General features: G+C 41.6%; 1 protein-coding gene across 2 annotated transcripts in view; it reads left to right on the forward strand.

Moving 5' to 3' along the window:
• Positions 1 to 189: 189 nt before the first annotated feature.
• BRIP1 (BRCA1 interacting protein C-terminal helicase 1) overlaps positions 190 to 25,299 on the forward strand; it is a 96,329-nt gene continuing 71,219 nt past the window's right edge. The window contains exons 1-15 of one of the 2 annotated variants that reach the window (XM_032707695.1): positions 190 to 286; positions 608 to 710; positions 1,516 to 1,644; positions 2,300 to 2,411; positions 2,878 to 3,072; positions 3,356 to 3,483; positions 4,307 to 4,444; positions 10,217 to 10,510; positions 10,957 to 11,178; positions 11,461 to 11,660; positions 14,535 to 14,667; positions 15,205 to 15,356; positions 15,870 to 16,041; positions 16,140 to 16,277; positions 16,621 to 16,782. In XM_032707695.1, coding sequence (XP_032563586.1) covers positions 1,552 to 1,644; positions 2,300 to 2,411; positions 2,878 to 3,072; positions 3,356 to 3,483; positions 4,307 to 4,444; positions 10,217 to 10,510; positions 10,957 to 11,178; positions 11,461 to 11,660; positions 14,535 to 14,667; positions 15,205 to 15,356; positions 15,870 to 16,041; positions 16,140 to 16,277; positions 16,621 to 16,782 — 2,139 coding nt within the window. In that variant the 5' untranslated portion in view covers positions 190 to 286; positions 608 to 710; positions 1,516 to 1,551. The remainder of the gene's footprint in view (positions 287 to 607; positions 711 to 1,515; positions 1,645 to 2,299; positions 2,412 to 2,877; positions 3,073 to 3,355; positions 3,484 to 4,306; positions 4,445 to 10,216; positions 10,511 to 10,956; positions 11,179 to 11,460; positions 11,661 to 14,534; positions 14,668 to 15,204; positions 15,357 to 15,869; positions 16,042 to 16,139; positions 16,278 to 16,620; positions 16,783 to 25,299) is intronic. The other variant, XM_032707696.1, reaches the window with a different exon arrangement.

Raw genomic sequence — 25,299 nt, forward strand, 5'->3', positions numbered from 1 at the left:
TTTCTCAATACGGTTCTCCCCCACTAAACAGGCGGTTGCTTAGCAACGCGCGCAACCCGGAAGCCAACAAAGCGCGCTGCGATTGGCTCCCGGCACTCAGGGAGGAAGGCGGGAGCAGCGCAGTGTGCGGCTCGCCGATTGGAGGCGCGCGGCCCTTTCCTGTCAGCTGATTGGCTGGGGCGGAGGCGGGAAGGACGGAGGGCGCTGAGGAGACTTCGGGGCCGCTGGTGGGGACCGTGAGGGGAGCGGGGCCGGGGCTGGGCACACACAGGAAAACAGCGCCCAGGTGCCGCTCTGGGGGCTGGGTTGAAGCGGCACCACTTCCTCAGGAGGCAGAACCGCTCCGCCCGGGGCCGAGGCGGCGGTGAGGCTGCGCTCAGGGGCGGCCCCGGCGCGCCCAGAGCGCTCCCGGCCGGGCTGACACTCCACGGGGGGGGCTCTGCGGTGTCCCCGAGCTTCCCACCGCCTCACGGGCAAACTTAACTCGGAGTTATCCTTCATTGAGGAGCCCCCCCCGAATGTGTGGGGGAAAAGCCTTTTCGTGGGGAAGTCCTTCCATCCACCCTTCCTAGGATGCAAACTCATGTCATCAATCTCCTTTTCTTAGGATTGCGTTTTCGTGTGAAGAATCTCGATGATGAAGCTGAATCATGCCGTATATTGGTGTTTTTGGATACATATATTTAACTGAAAGTCAGATGAGGACACAGGTTAGTGAGTTGATTTATCACCTGGAATCTACCACTTTAAACATGCTCTATTACTCAAGGCTGAAAACCTATAAGAAAAAACCCCAACCTTGTGTGTTTAAAAAAACTGGTCTTTTTTTAAAGCCATCTGTGCCTCTTCAGTATTTTTAGTTCACTAGTTTCAACTTTTTAGCGTGATAGGGAAATTGTCTTTTATTATCCAGAGTGAGAGATATTGAAGGTAATAATCACAGAATAGTAAAGTGACTGACACCCCATTTCCCCCCGAGTAGTTACTGTGTTATTTGGGGAAGAAAAGTGTTCGTTTTTAAACATATTTAAAGTCAGTGTCTGGTTTTATTTTTCATTATTATAAGAGGGATGGTACAAGCTACTGTTGACAACTTTGTCTATGGAGTTTGCAGTGTCTTGGAGTTCAGGCTGATGGAGCTGCAGAATTGAAAATCTGGTTGATATTCAGTAACTAAAAATCCTGAAATACTTTTTCCCTGTGGCTTTTGAGTTTTTATCCCAATGATCTCCAGTCTGGCTGATGGAATCTGAACTGGTGTGTGCAGTTCATCGTGGTTTTATTTAAACTGCTGATGTTACTCATTAGCTGGTGGCAGGTTGTTCTTGTTTGTAATGAAGACCAAGTCAGAACTGCTGGTGTGTGGTGTGAATTCCTGCATTTCAGTTCTGTTGTTGTCCTGAACTATTCCCAGATTAACTGCTTCTCCATGTTTTTATTTGTTGTTATATGTTCTTTCAGGCTTTATCTGGTTGTTACTATTGACTTGCTAATAGTATTTTTTTTTTATTGCAGTTCTAAACCTGAAGTAAAGGGGAGGAAGAAGTGGCAATGCCTTCTGAGGGGGCAGAATACACCATTGGGGGGGTGAAGATCCTCTTCCCCTGCAAGGCTTACCCCTCCCAGCTGGCTATGATGAATGCTGTGAGTACAGTTTACACTGACATTTCCTAAACTGAGAGTGTTTTCCACCATTTGGAATTCCAGTTTCTCTATCAGCACTTAGAAAAACTGGAATATTAAATTCAGAGCCTCCAGTGTCGTGAGAATTTAGGTTGTAACAACTGACTGTTCTCTGTGCTGGACAATATCTGGAGCATGCCCAGGGAATGCTGAGGTACATTTTGGATTTATGAGCATTTATGCTAAGAAACAAGTTGTGTGTTGTGTAATATATATGGTTATTTATCTAGATATACTGTTATAGAAGATGTATGTAACTTTGAAGGGACAATGATTTAGTAAAACATCTGTCTCTTAAACAGAATAATAAAATAAAGTAATATTTCAATAAGTTTTCACCTTTTTGGAGTTTTTAAAAATGAATTGTTGCACTTCTATGTAAACATTTTTAAGGAGTTTTAACCATTTCGAAATGTTTTTGTTTTTTTTTTCTCTGTGGGACAAGTGGTTTGGTTGTTGTTATTATTATTAAAGGTGATTGTGGGGGTTGGTTTTCTGCTTGTCACAGGACAGCAGGTGTCCTGACCTATTTCTAGAAGTTATTTCTCAGATGAGCTAAAGACACCTGCTTTGCTTTCTCTTAATTCTGGTTTTGCTCTTGTTGTTCTCCTTAAAGATTGTGAAAGGTTTAAATACCAGGCAGCACTGTTTGCTGGAGAGCCCTACAGGAAGTGGGAAAAGCTTGGCATTACTTTGCTCTGCATTATCATGGCAGCAATCTCTGTATGGTGAGTTGTCTCAGTGGCTGTTTGCCCAACTTTTGTTACCAAAATGGTGAATTGCTGCTGTTTATCAGCCTTTAATTTAATTTATCAGCCTTGGATTTCAGGTCTTTGCCCACCATTACACACCTTACCTGACTGGCAGCACAAAGCAGTGATGGCCAAGAGTACTGAGGGGGATTTAGGTCTCATAAGGGAATTATTTGGCTGTTGGAACTTTGGAGGAAAATCCTTGTGGGTTGCAGTGATGTGGGTGGAGTTGAAGGAGAGAGGTGGTTTGGGTTCCTGCAGGGGGTTCCAGCCTGAAGAACTGCAGTTCTTCAGAGGGTGGTGGGAGCTGGGTCAGCTTTGCAGAGACACCAGGTTTACAACTGGTACCTGAGCCTTCACCTGCACTGCTCTGCAAGTGGGGCTGTCCTGCAGAGCCCTGAGTGGTTTTGGTGAGAGCCAAATGCCTGTGTCTGTCCCTCAGAGAAATCCCTGCTGAGCTCCTCGGGGCAGAAGGAGGACAGGAAGGCAGAGCCACCCCCCCCGTGCCACTGCACCTGTCATTCCCAACCCAGGAGCAACGAGGCTGCAGCGAGTGTGAATCCTGGTGCTTCTTGTCCTTCTAATCACTGTGAAACAGCAACTTCCATGAAACCTGGAAGCCCCCTGCCAAACACAGGTAACTTCATGCACAGGCAGCTAAAAATCTCTTCTGGAAATACAATTTGTAGCCTGAGTTGTCAGGTTTTTTGTTGGTTTTTTTTTTGCTTTCCAGTCAGGGGTGTTTTTTTGCCATCATAATAGAGTACTACATATTTCTGCCCTGCCTCAAATCTCTGTGGTGATTAATGGCTCTGGAAATGTCCAATACAGTTACCTACATCAGGTGTAATTATAGTAAAATCTGGTTTTAGATTGCTGCCCTTATTTAATGCATTCCTTTTTTCTTTGATGAATTACAGAATGTAAGGAAAATGAAACTCTGGCTTCGAAATTGGCTGCCAAAAAGAAGTTATCTCTCCATGACAGTGAGAATGATGATTTTCAAGTGGACAGGAAAAGGATTCGTCCTTTAGAAACAGAGCAGCAGGTGAACAAAGTTTATTGGCTGTAAAATAATCCAGGTGTAGCTAAACCAAGCTGTCAAATACCAATTACAGGGAAGGGTGTGGACAATAACTGAGTCATGTCACAGTTCAGATTGACGGGTTTCTGTTCATTTTTATTGTTACTCATTACAAAGGAGTCCATTGTTGCATTTAAATGTTCATAATGCCCTGTCCTAAACTATATCCTGCCTATTTAAACAAGTAATATCCCCAAAATGTATTTATCCCCAGCTGATCTGTGATATTAAGCTAAAGTATGACATCCTAGAGTTGAAAGTGCTCTTGGAAATGAGTGTTAGAAATTCAAATAATACAGAATTCTGATTTCTGGCCTATCTGGTGTTGGTATCTCTGGCCTGATGTGTGGAGTGCAATATTCCTGTTATGTTTTCATCTCTGTCACTGTTGGTATCACATGGCTGAGGACTTGTGCACTTAAACAGCTTTTACATTGCTGCAGAGCACTTTTGATTAAGTTTTTACATCAGTATGGCTTGAATTTATATTTTGGTTTTATTATGGAAGTTTTCTGCTTTTTTCTTCATAGTGCTATAGTTTCAGTTTTGTAACAGTGAGAAAATAAAGCAGAAGAGCTCAGCAGTAATTACAGATTTTTTTGTAATTAAAACTTGAGAGCTTTCTCTAATGACTTCTGTGTGGCTAAATTTGGGTGAGCTGTTAACAAACATTAAGGGTGCACAGTGTTACTAAAACAGCCTCAGTGGAAAAGAGCTGAACCAAAGCCCTGCCAGAGGGAGCACATCCTCCTGCCCAGGGCATTTGTACACTGGTTTTTTCCCCCAGCAGGTCAGAAAACGCCACTGTTTGGCCAGAGGAGTCCAATTTGTTGATGCTTTAGAAGTTTATCACCAGAGGAAAAATGGAGAGCTCACTGTTCACTCTGAAAAAAGTGTGAAAACCTCTACTTGTTCTCCCCAAAGGGTGAGTAATGCAACAGCATCTTTTACAGCAGGAGTGGGAGTTCAAGAGCAGTCAAAACCAAAATATTTAATGGCTTCCCAACAGCACAAAATGTGGCCCAGCAATTCAGCCTGTCAGTGTGTGCCAGCAGTTGTACAGCAACTTTGAATCTATATTTTATATTCCAGCCTCTGTTAGATTGGTGACATTATGGAAGAACTTGAAACTGGGACTGTGAAAATTAAGTGAAATCAGGATTTGTAGGTTTTGTGCAACCTGCCAGTTGTTCTTTTGAGGCATTTATAGTGAAAAGCAGTATTTAATATTAACATGTGTGTCTTTTAGGCTTTAAAATAAAAATAGCGTGGAGAAAGCTGGAGCTGATCATTACAATATATTACAACAAAAAATGAGGAATGAAGGAATATTGCACATGGTTAAGAAGAAAAGTCCCATGTTTCACTGTGGTAGATTTACATTTTGGGGTGGTGGTGGTTTGGTTTTGTTTTTTTATTACCACCTTCTATAGCAGAAGTATCACATAAGAATTTGAGATGCAAATATGCAGCTGTTTCTGCAGCTTTCTGCTGGGCATTTTTCTGTTTGAATTGTATTGATTTTACGTAAATGTTTGTTGAAGTAAAACCAGGAGAAGAAGAAACGTGAGGCAGAGGAGAGCTGAGGGGGAGATGCCAGGTTTGTGAGTGATGCAGTTCCCCTGAAAGCTCATCAGGGGCTGGGACAGAATAGTTCTTATTGAGATTAAAATGTGGGAGCACACCATGAAATCAGGAAATTGTGTGTTTGGGACAAATGTAAGAAAGGAACGAGGTGTGACCTTTGTTTCTTTCCTCAGCACAGAAATCTCCTTTCTGCTTCCAAAAGACAAAGAACATTCACCCTTTCCAGTGTATTTGATGTTGTTTTATGGTAATACCCCTCTGTAGGTAACTCAGCTTCGGAGTGCAGGGGGTTTTGTGCCTGTTTGGAATTATGTTTGGTTTCCACATGCATTTCAGTTCTCCTTCCAACAGCTCTTTCTATGTCCTAAATGAGCTGCTGTTTTAATCAGTGCAACCCAGAGCTGGTTCTCAGTATTCCATGCCTTTGTAAACACAAAGGAAGCCAAAAGCTATGGTATTACTGTAAGACACTGGGAGCTAAATATTTTCTTAACAAAAGTGAATCTGTGTTGCAGGTCATTTGATGGGAGGTAGTTTTTGTTAGTTTTGGAAAGCTCTGAAGACTTTTTGAGTAGGATTTGAAATGCTTTGTGCCACTGAGCTTCAGCTGATAGTTTGGAATCCAAAGGCCAGCAGAGTGTGCTGTTGATTTTCAAATAAAAAGACCTTTCTTCCTTCCTGGATTGTAAAATTTCCTTTGGTGCTTTGCTGTGGGTATCTGGAAAACTCGATTTAAAACTTGTGGAAGTTTCTTGCAGTGAAGAAAATTGAAAACTTTTAATATAGATCAACTAATTGTTAATAAAATACTTAAGAAAATACTAAGAAAACTCTTCATTTTCTAAGGAAACTCTTTGTTTTAATAGTTGAACTGCACCTGTGTGTGTTGTAATGTGCCCTCCATGGGGCTGATTTTGCAGATAGACAGTATATACATTAGATACTATTCAAACTGTTTGCTGCCTCTTTAGAAAGAATTAGCCCAAGAAGAAATGAAGGGTTTTATTTCTGTTCAAGTTTCTTTTCAAGAATGAAAGGGTCAAGTGTTATTTTGCTGTGATGAAGTTTTCCTTTAGCACACTGAGAATTTGGCTGGTATCAAGAAAGAGTTGCAGAAAGGCCTTAGTTGTGCCTCAGAACTACTGGTGATAAATATGTGAGGTTTAAAACATGAAGAGCCCACAGCATGGGCTGTCAGGTATAGAAATGCTTTTCTAGTGTAGCTCATGAAATAAAGGCAACAGAGGGTATGTTCTGCACTTATCATAATGAACTGTGTGTTTGGGATGGTACAATAATGTAATAATGGTGTTTCCTTCATCACTGAGGCAACCCTGTGTTTTACTGTAGTTAATCCTCTGCTTCAAGCAAATTTAGTTTCTTGTCAAGTCCTGTTTCTAGTCCAAAAGAGAGGTGGGCTGGTTGTTGTGAGAGGATCAGAGGTGCTGCCCAGTGTTGCTCCATCAGTAGAACACCTGTAGATCCTGGGGGTGAGAATCCAAGGCTGTTCTGAGCTGCCTGGGAATCCATCTCTGTCCTCCTGCTGTTAAATCTTGCAGGACAGGGAGGTTCTGGTGTGAGCTGAAGTGGGAAATGATCCCCTGCTGGTGCTCTCTTGATTCCTTGTGTCACTTGAATGGCCTGAGAAACTGGGGCAGCTGGGCTAAGGAAACCCCATTTCTAGCAGGTAAAGAAAGTAAACAGTAAATGGAGAGTAGTGTAACAAACACTTGGGGTATCAAAAAACAGCTGTGAAAAGAATCTGTCTTAATGTGCTAGCCCATTGCAGTTTAACATATTGCTTACAACCTTCACAATGGGCCTTGAGTGACTTCTGTTACACATTCCAGGGGACTGGCAGCCTGGTACAATCAGGGGCTGCACTCCAGAATGGGCTAATTTACCACGATGGGCTGAAGAAAGTTGTGGATTTGTATTACAGGCTCTCACCTGACACCGTATCTGATCCCTTTTCTGCTGATTGACATTTTGAATGGGCTCTTTGAAGCGGGTTCCAGCTTAATTAAAGCGTTTGCTCGGTTAGCAGTGATCTGTGAAAGCCTGTGATAAATATTGAACCGGGTTCACCTGCTGGTGACTGGGGGAGCATAAACAGCTGCTTTGTGTGCTGGGATCGAGAGGCTGCGGCAGCAGCAGAATGCTGGGCTTTGAGAGCTTCCAAAGGAGAGCTGAAAAGCTCTGCTAATGTCCCTGCTGATATCTGCCCGGATCGTGCTTGTGTGAGATTTCACACAAGGGGCATTCACTGCTCCATCATTCACATGCCTTTGTAACTGGGAAATGGAGATGGAGATAGGAAGAACTCCTCTTACCTCTTTGTGTTTCAGGGATCACAGCCCCAGTGTTTGTTTAGCTCTATTTTACACGCAGGACAGGTCGGGGGACCTGATTATTCCCTTTTTAATCGGACTTCCACGTTTTGCCCATATAAATATTGATGTGATAGGCTGGTTTATCTCCCCCTGACAGCAGTGAAAACAAGCTGCATTAGCCCAAGGTCCATATAGGCTGGTATCTGATCTCTGACAGCATCTGTTACTGAGTGTTTCTGATTAACCACTGTAGAAAGCAGAGGAGAATCTTTCTTTTCCTCTCTCCCAAATGAAAATCTCCATTTCAGATTCCAACAGCTGTAAACAGGTTTAGCCCTGAAGCCAGAGGGTGTTACAAAGTACAATTCTCTTGTCTTAATATGAATTATTTCTAATCAGCTTCCCCCCTAATTTTTTCATAGGTAAATTGAAACATTTTCTAATTTTATTACAGTTCAATCAGTATCTCTGTGGTATGAGTGAAAAAATTTGTATTTTGAGGCCACACTGCCAAATGGAAAATGCCAAATTGGGGTTACTTTGTTCAGCTGGAGAGTTCTCCTTCCTTTGGCTGCAGGAATGGGAGAGGAACCCCACGTTAGGTTTGGCTGTGTGATACCCCCAGCAAATTCTTTGTGTAGAAATACAGAATTAAAATAGTTTGTCTTTTACAAAATTTTAAGACGTATTTTAAGAATTCAAGTGCAAATTGACACACTTGAGAAACGTGCAAAGAACATGAACTCAGCTTTTAAACTGTGTTTTCCTAAAGTTTCTCTTCACTACGAAGAACCTTCTAAAAAGGTTTTATTTATTAATGTGTGTGTGGCTAATGGTGTCTGTGGCTTTCAGAATTGCTCTGCCTACTGCAGGCAGTTTTATACTCTTTCTGGTTACTATAAAATCAGCCTCAGTTTACAACTTTCTCAATATCGTGGAGGGTTTTCTTGACATAAAACTTTTTTTGAAGTTAAAGGTAACATTTTAGTACTGGAATAATGGCTGAAGTGCTTCTTAATGCCAGTGTTACACCAACTGCAAACCTTTTAAGCCAAACTTTTAAGGCCACCTGTAAAATACCCTAATTTATAAGCCTTACCCATGAGAACACTTTTAATTCTTTTCATAAGAAAGAAATGTATCTGGTGCTTTAAGCCCATCATGGAAGAGCCTTCTGTTCCCATGTGTGTATATATTAATTTAAGCTGCATTTTCCTGTTGTTCTAAGAACTTTTGCAAAAGCTGCCTAATTCATCCTAGTATTTTTCTGTTGTTTTTATTTGGCCAATGGCAGGGAAATATTAGTGGTAAAGTGTCCTCTTGGCATTCTGTGTATCCTTTTTGCCTCTGAAAACACCGTCTGACTTGAATAAAAATTAACAGATAAGCCTGTTGTTAAAGGCCCTGCACAGTGAGTGCTTGGGTTCTATTAATTGTTAGTGTGCTGATGTGGTTTTTATTATTTCAGGCTCCCATTGGCACTGGAGTTTTCTGTGTGAGCACACATGTAACATATACCATATGTCAGCTGTTTCCTGCTTGGCTGGTGACAAGAGCCCCATTCATAACTCTTCTTTTTATCCTTTCAGTGAATAAGTAATTATTCAATATAGAAGGCAGGATATTTGGAACTGGCTATTTAATGTGGCAGCACAGGGTAATGAAACCTGCTGTTCCTGGCAACCTGAGAGGGCAATGTAACAATTCCAGCGTGGGTGTAACTTTAGCTGCTTTGAGGGCCTGTTTCCTTGGCACATCAGTGCACCTTTTATCCCCCTGAGTGGCAGCTCCGGGGGTTCCATTTCCAGCCCTTCTCTCCTGTATTGTGATGTTTAATGGGGGACAAGGCTGAGTGGGACTGAGGGTAACACGACCTCGCTTCTCCTCGGAGTGGAGGCTCTGAGACAGCTCGATCCCAGAGCTGGGGTGGAACACACAGCAGGACTGGGTTGGTTTGGAATGGATCATCCCTCACACCCCTCCCTCCCCTTCTAATTGTACCTGAGCAGGCAGCAACACGTTGGGAGCTGCACTGAACCAACCACCACCTCTTTGACAGCTTTGAACAGCTCCCTGTTTTTCACGTGGCCGTGGTTACTCAGGAGTTCCTGGTTTTCCATCTGTCCTTTCACATTAATTATTGCAACTTCACGTGGATGGTCCCAGTATTTCATGTTATGAAACGTGGTGCTTCTCAGGAAGGAAAAAAAAATGGCTTCTAACAGATATTTTACAGGATTAGGTTCTGTTTAGAATTATTCCCTGTGGTTCTTTATTCTCCTAGTTACTGGATGGCCTTTGGCATAAGGGCCCAGCAAACATGTTTCTAATGGAGAGTGTGTGACACTGATCTGCAAACAGATTGCTCTGAACTGTCTAGATTTCTACTGCTTGCTTTGAGGAAAAATGTTCTCAGTGTTTTAATTTGGGTGCCTGATCCCAAATTTCCTTCATGGACTCTTGTTCTGTCACAGGAGTGTCCTTGGCTGAAGTTTAAACGCGAGGAGTTTGTGTTATTCACTTGTGTAAATATTCCACTGGATTAATAATTCTTTGTGATTGGGTTATGATAAAGTTGTGATTGCTAGAAGGGTTTTTTTAAGATTTTTCAGGCACAAGGATGCTTTAACACTTTAATTTTTGCACCTTAATAGGCCAGCCTGTTGAACTATTGAGCTATCCCAGAGGACATTTCCTAAACAGACCATAAGCAGATTTAGCACATTCATCTCCCAGTGTGATTTTGTTAATTTTTTATTTTAAATCTTGGTTTGCAGCCTTCTGGCCCTTGCACTGAGTGTCCCTGCTCTTCTGGAAAAGAACCAACTAAGGATCCCAGTCACACAAAGAAGAAGGAGAATGGAGATCACTTGTCTGTTCCCAAAATATTTTTTGGAACACGGACTCACAAGCAAATAGCCCAGATCACCAGGGAGCTGAAGAGAACAGCCTATTCCTCTGTCCCCATGACCATCCTGTCCAGCAGGGATTACACCTGCATCCACCCAGTGGTATCCAACAGTGGGAGCAACAGGAATGAAATGTGTGTAGAACTGCTGGAAGGAAAAAATGTGAGTCCTTTAGTTGCAGAAAATGAGCATTCATTAAACACAGTCAGATTTAAGGGAGTTGAACAGTGGATGAGGAATATTTTTTACTGTGTTGGTTAAATGCCTCCTGATAATTTGATTTAAATATTAATCATTAGAAAATGTAGACACACTGTAGCCATACTGAAAAACTTATGATGATAGGATGAGTATTTATGGCAGGTTAGTGTTTTAGTAGGACTTAAATTGTCTTCAGGTTTATAGATGAAAAGTGCCCTTTACTGAGGTGCATTTTAGGAACATGGATTTGCCTGACATGATGTGCTTTTCATTGTTATCTGACATAAAAAGTAGCTGCTAGAAATGTTCCCAAGGAATAGTCCAATGCCTGGGACAACCTGGGGGATTTGAGCTTCCTTGGATTTCGTGATTTCTTGTACCCACTGTCTGCCTTTCTTTGCTTGCAGGGCAAGTCCTGTGCTTACTACCACGGTGTCCACAAGCTCAGTGAGCACCACGCCCTGCAGGCTGCACATGGGCTGTACCAGGCCTGGGACATCGAGGACCTGGTGAGCCTGGGCAGGAAGCTTCGTGCCTGTGCTTATTTTGCAGCCAGGGAGCTCATGGTGGGGGCAGACATCGTGTTTTGTCCCTACAATTACCTCCTGGACCCGCAGATAAGGGAGAGTGTGAGTATATTTGTAACAAAGATTGCAATAAGTGAGGTTAAAAAGAAATGAGAAACATAATGATCAGTGATGATGGTCAGCTGAGATCCTATTTATGTCCAAAATATTATCAACAAAATAACTCCTGGGGTTTTTTTTCCCCTTGGTTGTGGAAATTGGATCAAAACCTGAAAACTTTCCGTTGCACCATGATGCAGAACGTGCATTTTTTTTTTCCTATTAGTTGCTGTTTCTCCCTCTTGTCTTTCACTGTTTTACCAGGTAATAATTTTCTTTTTTTAGATGGACATCAACCTAAAGGGCCAGGTGGTGATTTTGGATGAAGCCCATAACATCGAGGACTGTGCTCGGGAGTCCGTGAGCTACGGGGTGACAGAGGGTCAGCTCAGGGCAGCTCGGGAGGAGCTGGATTTCATGGTCAGCAACAACATCAGGCAGAAGGATCACGGGCCCCTGAGAGCTGTGTGCTGCTCTTTGATAAAGTAAGGCAACTCTTTAATTCCTTTGCATCAATTAATAGTTTTTTAAATTACATTTAGATTCTTTTTGCTGCTGTAATTTATGCAGTGGTGTTCTTCAACCTGTGCAGTCATCTGATTTTTGTTCACTTGAGGAATCCAGAGGGTGTTGATCTGTTAAGAAAACTACTGGTCTTACTCAAATGGGAGCATTGAAATTCTGGTTTGAAAAGTGTGTTCTGCTCTTGAATGGTGTGCTCATCTTTATGGGGCTTTCATGGGCTCCTGGTTCAGGATGAATATTTTGCACAGGGTAAATTTTTATATTTCACATGCTTCCGTTTGCTTAGTTGACAATTAGCAGCATTATTTTGTCAAAGCGTTAATTGGTTCAGAGCCTTGGATGGGAAGTGTTTGGAGCAGGCTGGAATCTGTTCTTGGAATCAGGTTGGAATCTGTTGAATTCTTCATGCCTGAAAGTGAATTTATCAGTCGTGCCCTTTTGTTTTCCCTGTGAAACAGCTTCTTGGAAGGGGAAGGCACGAACATGAGTTGAAAATTATGGGATGGAATGGAACAAAAGCCAATGGACAGAAGCCCAGGGAGAAAGAGGGGGTCAAGGGCAAAGTCTTTTGGGTGAAGTGGAAGAATCAACTTGAGCAACAAAGTCAGCAGGAAAAAGTGGATGATGATACAAGTGGCTTCGTAGTTAACTGAATTCTGATTCAGTGCTTGTCACATCATCACTCTGGTGCACTTGACTTTGCAGCACAGCACAAGTAGTTCACCCTTTTCCCATCCTCTCTTCCTTCTGAGAGTTGATGTTTATGTGTCACAGAGACAAGTGACTTTTTCTGTGGTGCAGAAGCTAATTCTCTACCTTGGCGATTTTCAAATGTTAAATTTTAGCAGAAGATAAGAACAGCATGGCTGGAGATTTGATTGCCTCCAGCTTTTTAACCTTATCAGGAAAACTAAGGTTGATTGTCTTGGCAAATCTGCCAAGAGCATGAAAAGCAGTTGTTGGAAAGCAGAGGCCGGGGTGTAAATAGCCAGTAATGGGTAAAATGCTGCTGTGTTGTGACATGGCTTTGCCAGATGCTTGGGGAATGAGGAAAAATCTTATTTCACTTATAAAGAGCCTGGGCCCTCATTCCAGAAAGCACTTAAGCATGGGCTTAGTGCCACAGGGGTGCTGGAGTGACCTTTGGGAGGAATTTGAGGATGTACCAGTGGAGCTGGCAAACTTTGCTGATGAGATGCACATTTACCAGGAGAAATGACTTTGTTCAATGGAATATGCTGTGTCAACAGTGGGATTTGCTGGTACTGAGGGAAGCAGCAAATACACTTTCTGGAATCAGAGATGTCTTTGTAACATCCATTACATCTTTGCCTGGAAATAGTGCATACACTGATTTTTCACTTCAAAACCATTGATGCCTTTCTGGGAATCAAGCTCATTTTATTTGTGCTTCCTGCTTTGCTCTAAAAATAATTTAACAGGTATTTCGAGTAAATGCCTTCATGTTGGATGGAATTTACTTGAGAATTTGGGTGGGGTTTTTTGGTGGTGTTTTGCCATTAGGGAGGCCGTTGTGTTAAGTTTGTATTTGCATTTATAGCATAACCATTTGAAAAGTGTGTGATGGTGTTTGAGGTTCATAACAGGGAAACAGAAGTTTCACATTTCCTGAAGTGTTTTATCCACTGTAAATTTTTCATTTCTGTTGTGGTGGCCTTTTCCCAGTTTTGGTTCCAGGTCTTTCGGATGTTACATTTGAGGAAATGGGACCCTACCCTGGTGATGCTCTGCCTGTGTTTTGTGATCACCATCCCTTAATAAAATAAAGCAAATTACAGCCAAAGAAGTGATTGTTACGACAGCATTTTGGGGGGTTTTGTTTGCATTTAACCCAACGAGAGGCGAGTTTTATTTTAATTGTTCCGTGGCTCAGATAATTGCAGTGACAGGGCAGGAGATCTGGAACTGAAGCAGTCACTAAGCTTTACTGCTTTAGTTGCTAATGATGAAGTGCTTTTGCAGGTGGATGTTTTGAAGTGGTGCAGCAGTGACAGCTGTCCTTGGGCTGCCTCCTCAGAGCTGATGGAACAGACAGTGCTGGCATTTCCCGGGAGGCAGGAACCTGCTGCTTCTCTAGACAGAGGCAGGGCCTTGTCATCCTGCAGGGATGATGGAGGCCAGGCAGAAAATTTTAGCCACAAAGGAGATGATCTGCATGTTGAAATCATGCTTTTAGCAAGTCCTGTCACATTTTACATTGTACATACAATTATAGTTCTGCTTAATCCTAATTGCACCAGTTACCAATACCTGCAAATCTTCAAATTGCACCAGTTACCAATACCTGCAAATCTTCAAATTGCACCAGTTACCAATACTTGTGAGTAGCTTTAAACGTGCACTTTTTATTGCCCCACTTTCCCTTCCACGTGTAGATACTAAAAGCACCCATTTCATGCCTCAAGATTTGTTCTTGCTAGGAAAGCCTGCAATTAATAAGGATGCTAAATTAATGTTCAGCAGAGCAATGATGAGTGGCTATAAAAGCACAGCAGAAATATTTCTTAAATGAGCCTGACATATCACAGGGAAATGATATTTTAATCCTTTTTCTTTGTAATAAAGGTATTATATGATGATAAAGTGTGAGCATATAGGGAGACGTTTTCTTCTCACTTCAAGCAGCAGTTCTGTAGAATTTGGTTCAACAGTGAAAACCATAAAGGAAAAGCAGAATCTCTGTCCTTAAATGCAGTAAAAAAACCATTTATCATCATCACAGGAGTCTGGTGCAATTTCTGATGTTTGGTTTGTGCTTGCAAAATGTCTCTCAAATCAATGCTGAGGTTCTCTGTGGTTTTCCTCTTTTCCAGCTGGCTGCAGGAGAGCTCTGGTCAGCTGGTAGAGAGAGGGTATGAAAGTGCCTGTAAGGTGTGGAGTGGCAAAGAAATGCTCACCTTTTTGCACCAAATGGGAATAACTGGTATTACTTTTCCCATTTTACAGGTAATGTTGTGTGCCACACAAATGAGTACCAAAGTACATAATGCTGGTTTTGTTAAACATCTTGAGATGTGCACATAAGTTAAATACAAAAAGATCTCTTAGTTTAGTGCTGAAAAGTTGTCTGAAAGTGATTCCTGATGAAAACCAGGAGTAATCCACTGGAGCTCCTGGAATTTGTGGAGAATCGATGTTTTAAAGGGTATAATTGATCACATACAATTATTTCAGTTGAACCACTGAGCCAGTGATAGTTTTGCTGTTGTATCCAGCTGCATTTTTATTGACTGTTGAAATGTTTTTACCCTATTTTTAAGTTAATCCCTGCTTTCTGTGTAAGCCAGATACATTAAAAGCATTGTTAAAAATGAAAGGCATTGTTCCTTTTCTCTTTGCCCCCTCCTTTTCCAAATTTCTCTCTGGCTTTCTGGGTACCTTAGGTGAACTTTCAAAGCAGTGAGCTGACAGTCTTGTCTCTTGTAACTTTGTTTTTGAGAAGACATTTTAGAATGTTGTCACTGTGGAATTTGCCTCTTACAGAAACATCTCGTGACTGTGCTGGAAAAAGAAGAGAAAATGTCTGTGCATGGCAGGGAAGAACTTGTTGAGATCCCAGTTGTGAGCCCTGCCACACAAATAGTGCTCAAAGGGCTCTTCATGGTTCTTCTGTGTCTCTTCAAGGATAACAGCAGGTCAGTGCAAGTGCAGAGCCCGAGCCTTTCATTGAGCTGCTTTGCCAAACTGCCTCTTTCATTTGGGAACACCTCAATTACAGTGTTTGGCCTCTGAGCAAAGCCAACATTTGGGGAAAAGCTTTGGGAAATCTATTGAAGTGGGCAGAATTTAAATACCACCAAATTGGGGGTTTATTTCATAAATTAAACACTGAGGAAATTTATTTGAAGGAAGGTTAGGTGTGAATTTTCTTGATGTATTGCCCAGTGAAATATGTATGGGCTGTATTTTTCTGTGTAGCATTTATCATTTGACTATCTTCATATCTTGACTGCTAATACCAGCAGTTACTGAAAATTACTGACTTAAATCTTATTTAAAAATTAATAATTATTGTAAGGTTTCACTGTCTTCTGAAATTATTTATGATTAAATTATAAATGTGTTGTAACAACACCTTGTTAATTTTTTCGAGCTCAGTGCTCACAATTCGATGGCTCATTTGTCATTTTTCCTGACACTCTGTGTAGGTTTGCAGACGATTACAGAGTTGCTCTGCAGCAAACTTACACTTGGATGAGTGAAAACCACCCTGAGGATTCCGACACGAGCTCCTACTTTGCACGGCCCAGGCACAAGAAGAGTTCGAGGCAGAAGACCCTCGTCCACATGCTCAGTTTTTGGTGCCTGAACCCTGCTGTGGTGAGGAGGCCTCAACTCACTGGAGTGAGAACAAACACAGAGTTTACAGTGATTGTGTGGATTTTTCTAGATTCCTTCTGTTTTGTTCTCCCACCTAGGCCTTTTCTGACCTCAGTGAAGTTAGAACAATCGTCCTGACATCTGGAACTCTCTCTCCCATGGATTCCTTCTCCTCGGAGCTCGGTGTGAGGTTTTCCATCCAGCTGGAGGCGAATCACGTCATCCGGAACTCCCAGGTAACCTCTGCTCCCTCTCCTGAGCTCCAGTGCTGCCCATGCTACAAGAAACAACAACTTGCAATGCAAAATGGTGACAAACCCGTTCTGTAATTTAAAAGAAATGTCCAGAACAGGCTGTCCTTGGATTTAGACACATATTTCCCTGGAAAAGTTGTATTGATATATATACTGGTAACACCATCTTAGCAGTTATCGCGCTGTGGCGAAGCACTGGAGCGAATCTCTTCAGAACTATCTCAATAATTCCATCAAACTCACAATTTATGATGGAACCTGCTGTAAGTTGACACAGTCTGTGCTGGATAGTTGAGCATTAACCCTCTCCACGTGCCCTCCCCAGGTGTGGGTGGGCACGGTGGGCACGGGCCCCAGCGGCCGCAAGCTCTGTGCCACCTTCCAGCACACGGAGACCTTCGAGTTCCAGGACGAGGTGGGGGCACTGCTGCTCTCAGTGTGTCAGACAGTTGGTCAAGGAATTCTCTGCTTTTTGCCATCTTATAAGGTAAGGAAATCCTAATCCATGCTCCTCTTCTGAAGCCACACACCTTCCTTGAAACTGCGCTTTTTCTTCATGCATCAGCACACGTAAAAATATTTATAAAATAAATGTACTGCAATAGCACAGAGTGATTATATTGTTATTTCTTGGGTATCCTATTTCCTGGCATTCAAAAAAAACACGTTGATATTTGTTTTCATGAGTTATCTGTGTCTTAGTAATGACTACAGTTGTTTTGATTAATTTTACCAAAAAAAAAAAAAAAGCCAGACTGATCTGCATGTTTTCCTTATATTGTTTCTTTAAAGGTTTTGGAACTATTTATTAAAAAAAAATAATATTCTCCTCCATGTAAGCACATGTCATGAAAGGGAACTGCATGTGTGTAACTCAGGAGCAAGGATGCCTTTGCATGTCCTCTCTGTGCTGTTGGAATGCAGGATTCATCCAGTTCATTTCTTCTCCCCTTGGTTCTTGTTCCATGTCACTGCATTGGAGATTGGAGTCCATTTTTCTTGGGTCAGGGGAATTCCTCACTGGCAGTGGCTGAAAGGAATCGAATTTCTTCATTTCAAACTATGCAAGATCTAATTTCACTGACAACAGATATCTAATTATGGTTAATCTATACCTCCCAGTAGTTCTGCTTTCTTCTCTATTAGCTCCTGCTCTTATTTATGGGCAGGAACAGGAATATAAACCTGCAGTAGAATTCTATAATTCATACTCATTTTCCTTGTGATGCTTGCAAGGATCTGACTTCTTAAATTTTAAAGAATCATTTGTGATTTTAAAAAATCATCTCAGCAAACAAAACAAAAGCCTCTCAAAAAAGAAAACCCTCAAAAAAATCATAAATTATCATAAATGCCCAGTATAGTGGAAACAGAGGTTTCAGACCTTTCCCCTCATTTCTAAAGTTCCTTAACAGAGACTGTTTCACAAAATGAAATAAAACCTGTTTATTCTTGTGTACAAAACCTTCATATTTTACTGTTTAACTGATGGGGCTGCAAAAGGAGAGCGATTTCTTGGCTCTGTGTCTCTAGAACTGTTTCAGTGCAGTTCCTGGCAGCAACCATTAGGTGACCACATCAGACCAGGTAATGGGAGCCACTGAAAAAAGCAGGTTACTGACTGTACATTTGTTTGATATCTCACAAACCCACACACTCACGTGCAAAGGGAATGATCTGACAGGAAATCTCACCCTCAGTTGATCTGAGAATTGAACTGGAGCACGTTTCAGTTTTTGGTGTTACCTTGGGGAGGGTGTCACGTTGGGCAGAACTCAGAGCTGATCTTACAGACCCACCAACTATTTCTGTGAGATTAATAATGTGGATTGCAAGTCTAGGGAGACTTTGTAATGACATTTAAAAAAAAGGAGGAAAGGGATTGCTGGGCAGCTCTGGAACCCTTCCCCCCTCCCTGTCTCACTGAAAGGTCACTCAGCTCCACGCCGAGTGTTTTGTTCTTTGTGGGAACACTTCCCTCAGCCCAGCCAAAGTATTGATAAATCTAAATTGCAGACAATTGAAGGATGATCTTTTAAAATCACATTGCCAATATTTTTCTATGGGTGCCCTTTTTCTTTCTACTACTTTTATTCTGGATTGGGTTGCCTGTAGGTCTCAGATTAATATGTTGAGAACATAGACTAATGTAAGCATATTAGTACAGGGAAAACAAGGTATTTTTCTTTCATCATAACAGAATGTTTGCATTTCCAGACTGTTTTTCAGAGATTTTTTCAGGCAATTGCTGCCTCTCCTTAAAAACTTGCAGCTTTAAAATGAATTTTTCAAGGCTGTCAAGATCTGATTAATACACATGGTCACGGACCTCACTATTATGAGTTAGGCAGATTTTCTGAGGCCTCAACCTGTTTTATGAATTGAAGTTTCAACTTTGGAATAAGTGAAAAATAAGATATTTTTATATGTCTGGAAGGCTGAGGACAGATCTCTGAATTTTGAGTAGCACCTATCCAGGTGATTTGATGGAGTTTGAATTTCAGTTTACAATTACCAGATGCAATATGAATACAAAAAAAAAAAGCAACAGTGGAGAAATTTCCCTTTATCTTAGTCAGGTATTTGAATGAACATATTTTTAATTGAAGAGTGTTTAAAATATCTGTATGGCAAATATCTGGAGTTAATGGAGGAAAATACCTGGGTGGGAAGACAACACATCAGCTGTGCATTCCCACATTTGAGAGGGGTTTGTTCTGGGCAGCTGGGATGTGCCATGGGCCATGAATAGGATGATTTACAAACAACATACAAATTTTTATTGTCATTTTTGGACTTCTGGCACGTTGACTTTTTTTTAAAAAATAAGCTTAATCTTAACAGTTACTAAATTGCAAAGCTGAATCACTTTTAGGGCTCTGAAAACCGGTGACACTATGCAACAAAAATGCATTTATGTGCAAATCAGTAGCAACTCCAGCAAAAACACTCTATAAAAGAGAATATCAGAAGGTGAAAAGATTACCCAGAAATCTAAGATGCTTTTAAACAAGATTAAGATAAGGCCCATTAGGGCTCATGTTGCCAACCTGTCTGCATTAAGATATATCTTGCCTGGTGCTGCATCTTAGATGATCCATTCAATATGTGTCATATCAAAGTCAAGGGATCCAGAGAGGAGAAAAATGCTAATGCTTATAAATTTAGTGATAATCCATCATGATGAATTAACTGACCTTTCTTAGGAGCTTTTTTTTGTTGTACCAAATAAGCTTTGGACAGGGATGTTAATGCTGGCAGGGCTGCTCTGTTATGTTCTCCTCTGAGGGATTATTGTTGGTTAATTTGTAGCTGCTAATTGAGGAGTCATAACTCGGGAAGCAAAATGTTTTTAACTAGTGGGTTTGAGTGACTGTTTTCATCAGGAAAATCTATGAATTGATGAGAATTCTTTTCCTTGAGAACCCAAGCTCGTTGCAGGGGGGTTGAACTGGGACACATTTAAAGGTTCCTTCCTGCCCAAACTATTTGCTGATCATAAATTGGCATTGCCATGGACTGTGTGAGTTTGGAAGGTGGCACAATCAGCATGTAATTAATTAATGCTGCACTGCATTGGCTGTTTCCCTTGAGAATTTTGAGGTAAGTTTATAGTGATATAAAGTAGCTTTTGTCACTTGCTCTTCTTTGTTGAGACAGACCCTTTTCTTGCTGAGACACGTGAGATTGGGAGAAAGGATTTCTTTTCACCCAGAACGAACTGAACACTGAAAATCCAACAGAACATTTGAATTTCTAAAACTTGCCCGAAACACAGATTTGTAAATAAGTTAAGTGACCCATTTTTTTTTCTGCCATCGATAAAACAAAACAACTTTTCCTTATTTAATAAATTACTTCAATAAATTTCCAAAAGATGGTAGTCTGTTTAGCCAGGCCTATTAAAAGCATTAAGATTCAAGCTGTTAAAATGAGTAAATGGCAATATCACAAAGTTAAACAAATGCCAAAAAACATTTTCCAGAGGACTGGGATTGTAACAATACCATTAATGAGGGCAAAGAGGTTTTAATGCAATTTGCACATTCTAAAGTTTCAAAAAGAGGTTTTGAGTTAGTGCATTATTAATGTTCTGAACATCTGGAACTATGTAAAGCCACAGACATTGAGCAAGTGCAGGGTTTCCCCACTAGGTCTGATGCTGACTGATTTCCTCCCTGGCCAAAAGCTTGTTTTAAGAAGTTTGAGACAGTAAAATGACAATATCCAGATAAGAGATAAACATTCCACAGTGTCTTTTTGCTTGTAATGTGTATGGAGGAAAAAATTGGGAGCCATTAGGGTTGTGCAGTTAAAAGGGGGAATTGGAAATTAAATAGGAAAACAGTTGTTTGCACCACAGATGGTTTAGTCACACTGATTTTAGAGCTTATGAGAGGAATTATCTAGTAAATTCCATAAGATTGTTTTTTTTTTTTTTCCTGTTAGGTGTATCTATATATTATATGCAGGAGAAATGCTTTATCAAGGTCATGTTCTCTTTGATAATCCTCTAGAAATGCTTCAAGGAGCAGATTTACTCCTGTGTGTAAATATTTGCAGGCTGTAGGGATCTGTTCACACCAAGTGTGGTTTACAACAGAGATTTGTTCTTTAAAGTCACATAAACATTAACTTTGTGCATCATTTTCGTGGTGGGGAATGTGACTGACACTGTTACAGCCTTAAAATGATGCAGGGAACAGGAATGTTTCAGTTTTAGTTGCTCTGACCACAGCTGGTACCCAACATCACATTCACTGGGATGAAAAGGGAGGAGGCCTTTGAACAGGTTTGGAACTTCAGGGGTGAGTTATGAAATAATTGTAAATTAATAATGCTCCTCACTTTCTGCCCAGCACTTGCTGCCTGCTCCCAAGGGAAAGGCTTTCCCTTCCTTGTTTCTGTGAGCCAAACAGCTGCAGCAGGGCTGTGACAGCAGGAAAGAAACCCTAAAACCAGGAGAGGGCTTTAGGGGCTGCAGTCCTGTCATCCCTGTTCCCTCAGACTCTGGGCAAGAGCCTCCCAGGGCAAGGAGAGCAGAGGGATGGAACTGGGGAATCTGTGAGGAGCACTCTGAGCTCTGTCCTGGCACCACGGGCTGGGCAATGCCCCTGGCAGCCCCTGGAGTTGTTCTGGGGGCTGAGAAGGGCTCAGAGGGGCTCCTGACCCTGGGGTGACCCTTTGGGGTGTTTGACTTTCCTTTGGAAGGAAAGGGCTCCTTGCCAGGTTCTGGAGCTGGGCTGTTTTGCCTCACTCTGCTGAAAATCTTGGTGGAGTGATTTCTGTCTGATGAGACATGAATTCAGATGGCTCAAAAATTATTCATTTCAGCATTTGTGCCTAATAAACATGGATAGAATTTTGTTTTACTGCTTCTTTTTCACTCCTACTCTGCACTGGTAGTTTTCTCTCTGAACTTTATCTCAGCTTCTTTGTTTTATGGGTTTGTGACGTTTTTTTCCTCCCATTAATCATATACAGTATCTACTTTCAGTTTAATTCTCTATTTTCCCATCATTTAAATATCTGTCTCATAAACTGTCCTGTATTGAGGCTCAAATTCATCCAAAAGAACAATTTTCAGGCTCCATGTACATTATCTCAGGTGTTTTCTGAGAGCTCCAATAGCTCCTGTAAATCTTGATGTGATTTCTGAAGTCTCCCCTTTCAGGTTTTCCCACTGACTTGGGCATGTCTGTAAAAATCACTGTGTGAGGGAAGATTTTAACCATTCCATCAGGACTCTTTTTTTCTCTGCTTTGGACACTGAAGACTATTTTGGTGAAATTGGTTTAAATAGGGAAGAACAGTAGCAGAAGGAATAATGAAGTTTGTACAAAAATAATTAGAATAAGAGTTTTTCTATAACCAGGTATATAATATTTATCTTTCATGTCCTCAGTCAAATTATTCTGCCAAACTAGATTTCGGGCAGTTCACACCCTGACAGGATCATTTTTTGTGGAATTACAGAGGCTACAGCAGACACATGGCCAGTAGTGCTGGATTGTGCTCCAGAGGAGTGTAAGTTCTCCTGAACTTTTATATTGATTTATTAGAATGTTTTCACTTACAAGTTTTTGACCTCGAGTTGTCTGGGTTTGGGGTTTTTTGGTGGTTACCAGCAGCAGGCCAAGGAAATGTTGGGCTGCATCAGAGACCAAATCTGATCTTTGGGGGGTCATAACTGACAATCTGAACAGCTGCACAATATGTTTTCTTCCTGAAGTGGTGTGACAGGATCCTGGATATCTGCACCATTTAGGGAGTGATTTCCCTGATTTCTGGGAAATCAGAGGCAATCCAAACCTCAGATATGCCTAGAGAAGGCAGAGGAGATGATCCAGGAGAATGACCAGGTTCCCTGTGATCCTTTCCCTGTGATCCTTTCCCTGTGATCCTTTCCCTGTGATCCTTTCCCTGTGATCCTTTCCCTGTGATCCTTCTTGTACTACTCTGAATTCCGTGTCGGCTGATTCACATCTGAACAAGGAAAGGATTTTATTGCTTTTTTTTCCTCATTTTTTTTCCTGGTTAGTTTTCAGGTGGCCTTGTGAACTGAGGTGACTCCTCAGGAGGTCAGGGAAGTGTCAGACAGCACAGGGGAAGGGATGATATTGCACACTCAAGGCAGGGAGTGTGAGCATCCCTTTTTTTTTCTTTTCAGTCTCAGGGATGAAACATTACTGGGGTTTTTTTAAACATGTTTTCCAGGGGTTGACCTTAATAGGAGAATGCTTGTTTGGAAATGGTGATCTTTTTCTGAAATATTTGGCTGTTGTGAAGCTGTTGGTGTGAGATTGCAGCCTCCCTGAGTGTGTCTCACTGCATATTAACCAAACAACCCAGAGAGCCACTCAGGTGGATATTCTGGGTGAGTGGAAATCGGGCTGAGGTGACATGAAAGGAATGAACTGCTGTGACTTGTCGTGCTGTGGAGCCCCCCCCAGCAGTGGGAATGGGGCTGTTTGCTGCCCACAGGCAGCTCTTGCTGCAGTGAGACACTTTTACTCACTGTGTAATCCTTGAGTACCCCCTGGCTGGGGGGGTTCCATGTTCAACCTCAGCCCTGTTGGCTCCGGGGACATTTCCAGGTGTGGGTTGGGTCCCACATCATCCTTTCCAATTCCTGGCTGCCCAGAATGAACAAACACCCTCTCCCTGACTTGCTGAACTGCTGTGGTGACCAGCAAGGGCTGTGCAATTATTCAGGTGCCCTGTGGCACTTGCTTTTTACACAGAGCAGACATTTCTGGGGATGCTGCACAGCAGGTGAAGCACAACCCGGAGCGACAGTCGGTGGTGGATTATTGGATATTATGTCTGAAAAAATTAGATGCCACACCAGGAGATGAGTGTTTGGCCTGTGAGTTTCACACCCTGAGAGCTGTGCAGTTTAATATTTTATTGGGCTGTTGGTTTAAATACCCTGAGCTTACAGCATCAGGAAAAGAAACTAAAAAATCTATTATTGTTTCTCACTTCTTGAGCTCTGCCTTGTCAAAGTGCTGCGAGCTGAATTGTTGTATCTGGTTAACACATGCTCCCATTTCCCTTGTAATTAACACTTTCTGCTTGCATATTTTCCCTGCCATTTAAGTAGGAACTGCATTGAAAATGAGTTTTCACAGTCAAGAGGTTTTGCGCTCTGTGAGTGATGGAGTCCAAAGAGTAAATAACAATTACAGCCAACATGTCTTTTTGCTCAGAGCTTTGAATGACAGGCTAAGAAAGGATGGGAAACAACAGTTGTGAATTGGGAACAACATCCACAAGCAACATCATTTTTAAGAAGAAAGTGTGTCTTGCCCAGGTTTTTTTGACATTAATGTTGTTCTGAATCATTGCAACCTGCAGAGTTCCTGGTCCCTTTGGCGTGTCTGAGAGGGTCACTGCTGATGTGGTGGAGATGTGACTTCTTCATGTGTGAAAAATACCATATATGAGATAAAATATACTTGAAAGGGTATATTTAGGGAGCATTTTCTGCATCAGCAGTGCAACAGCATACAGAAGAATCTGAATGTTAAATGCCTTGAAAGGAATACTTGGGCTGATTTAAATTCAGGGAAATTCTTTTTCCTTGGGAAGTCAGTAACCAACTTGTCTTAGAAAATCCTGGTTTGGTTCTAACTGGGTAACCAAGCTTCTTGGTGAGACCACTTAATTGGTGAAACAATGTACTGTAAAGAGTATTCCTTGCATTTGGATTCAGTTCACAGCTCAGTAATGGATTCTTTTTAGCAAAAATGCTTTGAAACAAATAACTTGCACTGTGTTACATTGAAAACTTTGTTTTCAGCTTTTTCCTCCTATTTTTGATCATGAGGTAAGAAATTATTTTCCTAAGGTTGAGATAGGCTGAAAAGCCTGTTCTTATCTTTTCCTACATTTTATTTTAGGGGGATAGAAGGGAAGGAGAGAGAAATTGTCTACTTTGATGAAATACTGGGTTATTTATTTATATATGACTGGGTTATTTATTTATTTATTTTATATTGTCTAAGACATGGTGAAAGTAAACAAAGGATTTACTGTTGAGGAAAGAAATGGTCCAAGTAACCCAAGTTCAGAGTTAGTTCTGGTGGTGTTAAGAGAAGAATTAAGCCCCAGAGCTGTTCCTTTCCCCTCTGGAGTTGGTTCCCCAGGACAGGCCCCTGCCCTGACCCCGTTTGCTGTGGCAGGATCCTGGACAAGGTTGGCCTCATGCCCAGGATTCCACTGGAATCCCTTTGGATCACTTTTCCCAGGTGGTGCTTCACTGCTGATGTGCCACTAACACCACCTTGGATTTTTTTCTGGAAAAAAAGAGGTCAAAGATGAGTGAACTTGACTTTTAGCCCGTGAAGGGCAGCAGTGAGATGCTGCTTCAGTCAGGGACACTTTTGTCATTTGGGCTTTTATTCCAGGCCAGGATCTGAACAACCCTTTGAAAAGGAATTTTTTTCTGGAGAGCTTTTCCTGGCATGAAGGATTGCTCTCTCCCTGGAATGAGGAGGTG

The sequence above is a fragment of the Chiroxiphia lanceolata genome, chromosome 20 (assembly GCF_009829145.1).
Source record: "Chiroxiphia lanceolata isolate bChiLan1 chromosome 20, bChiLan1.pri, whole genome shotgun sequence".
NCBI classification, from domain to species: domain Eukaryota; kingdom Metazoa; phylum Chordata; class Aves; order Passeriformes; family Pipridae; genus Chiroxiphia; species Chiroxiphia lanceolata.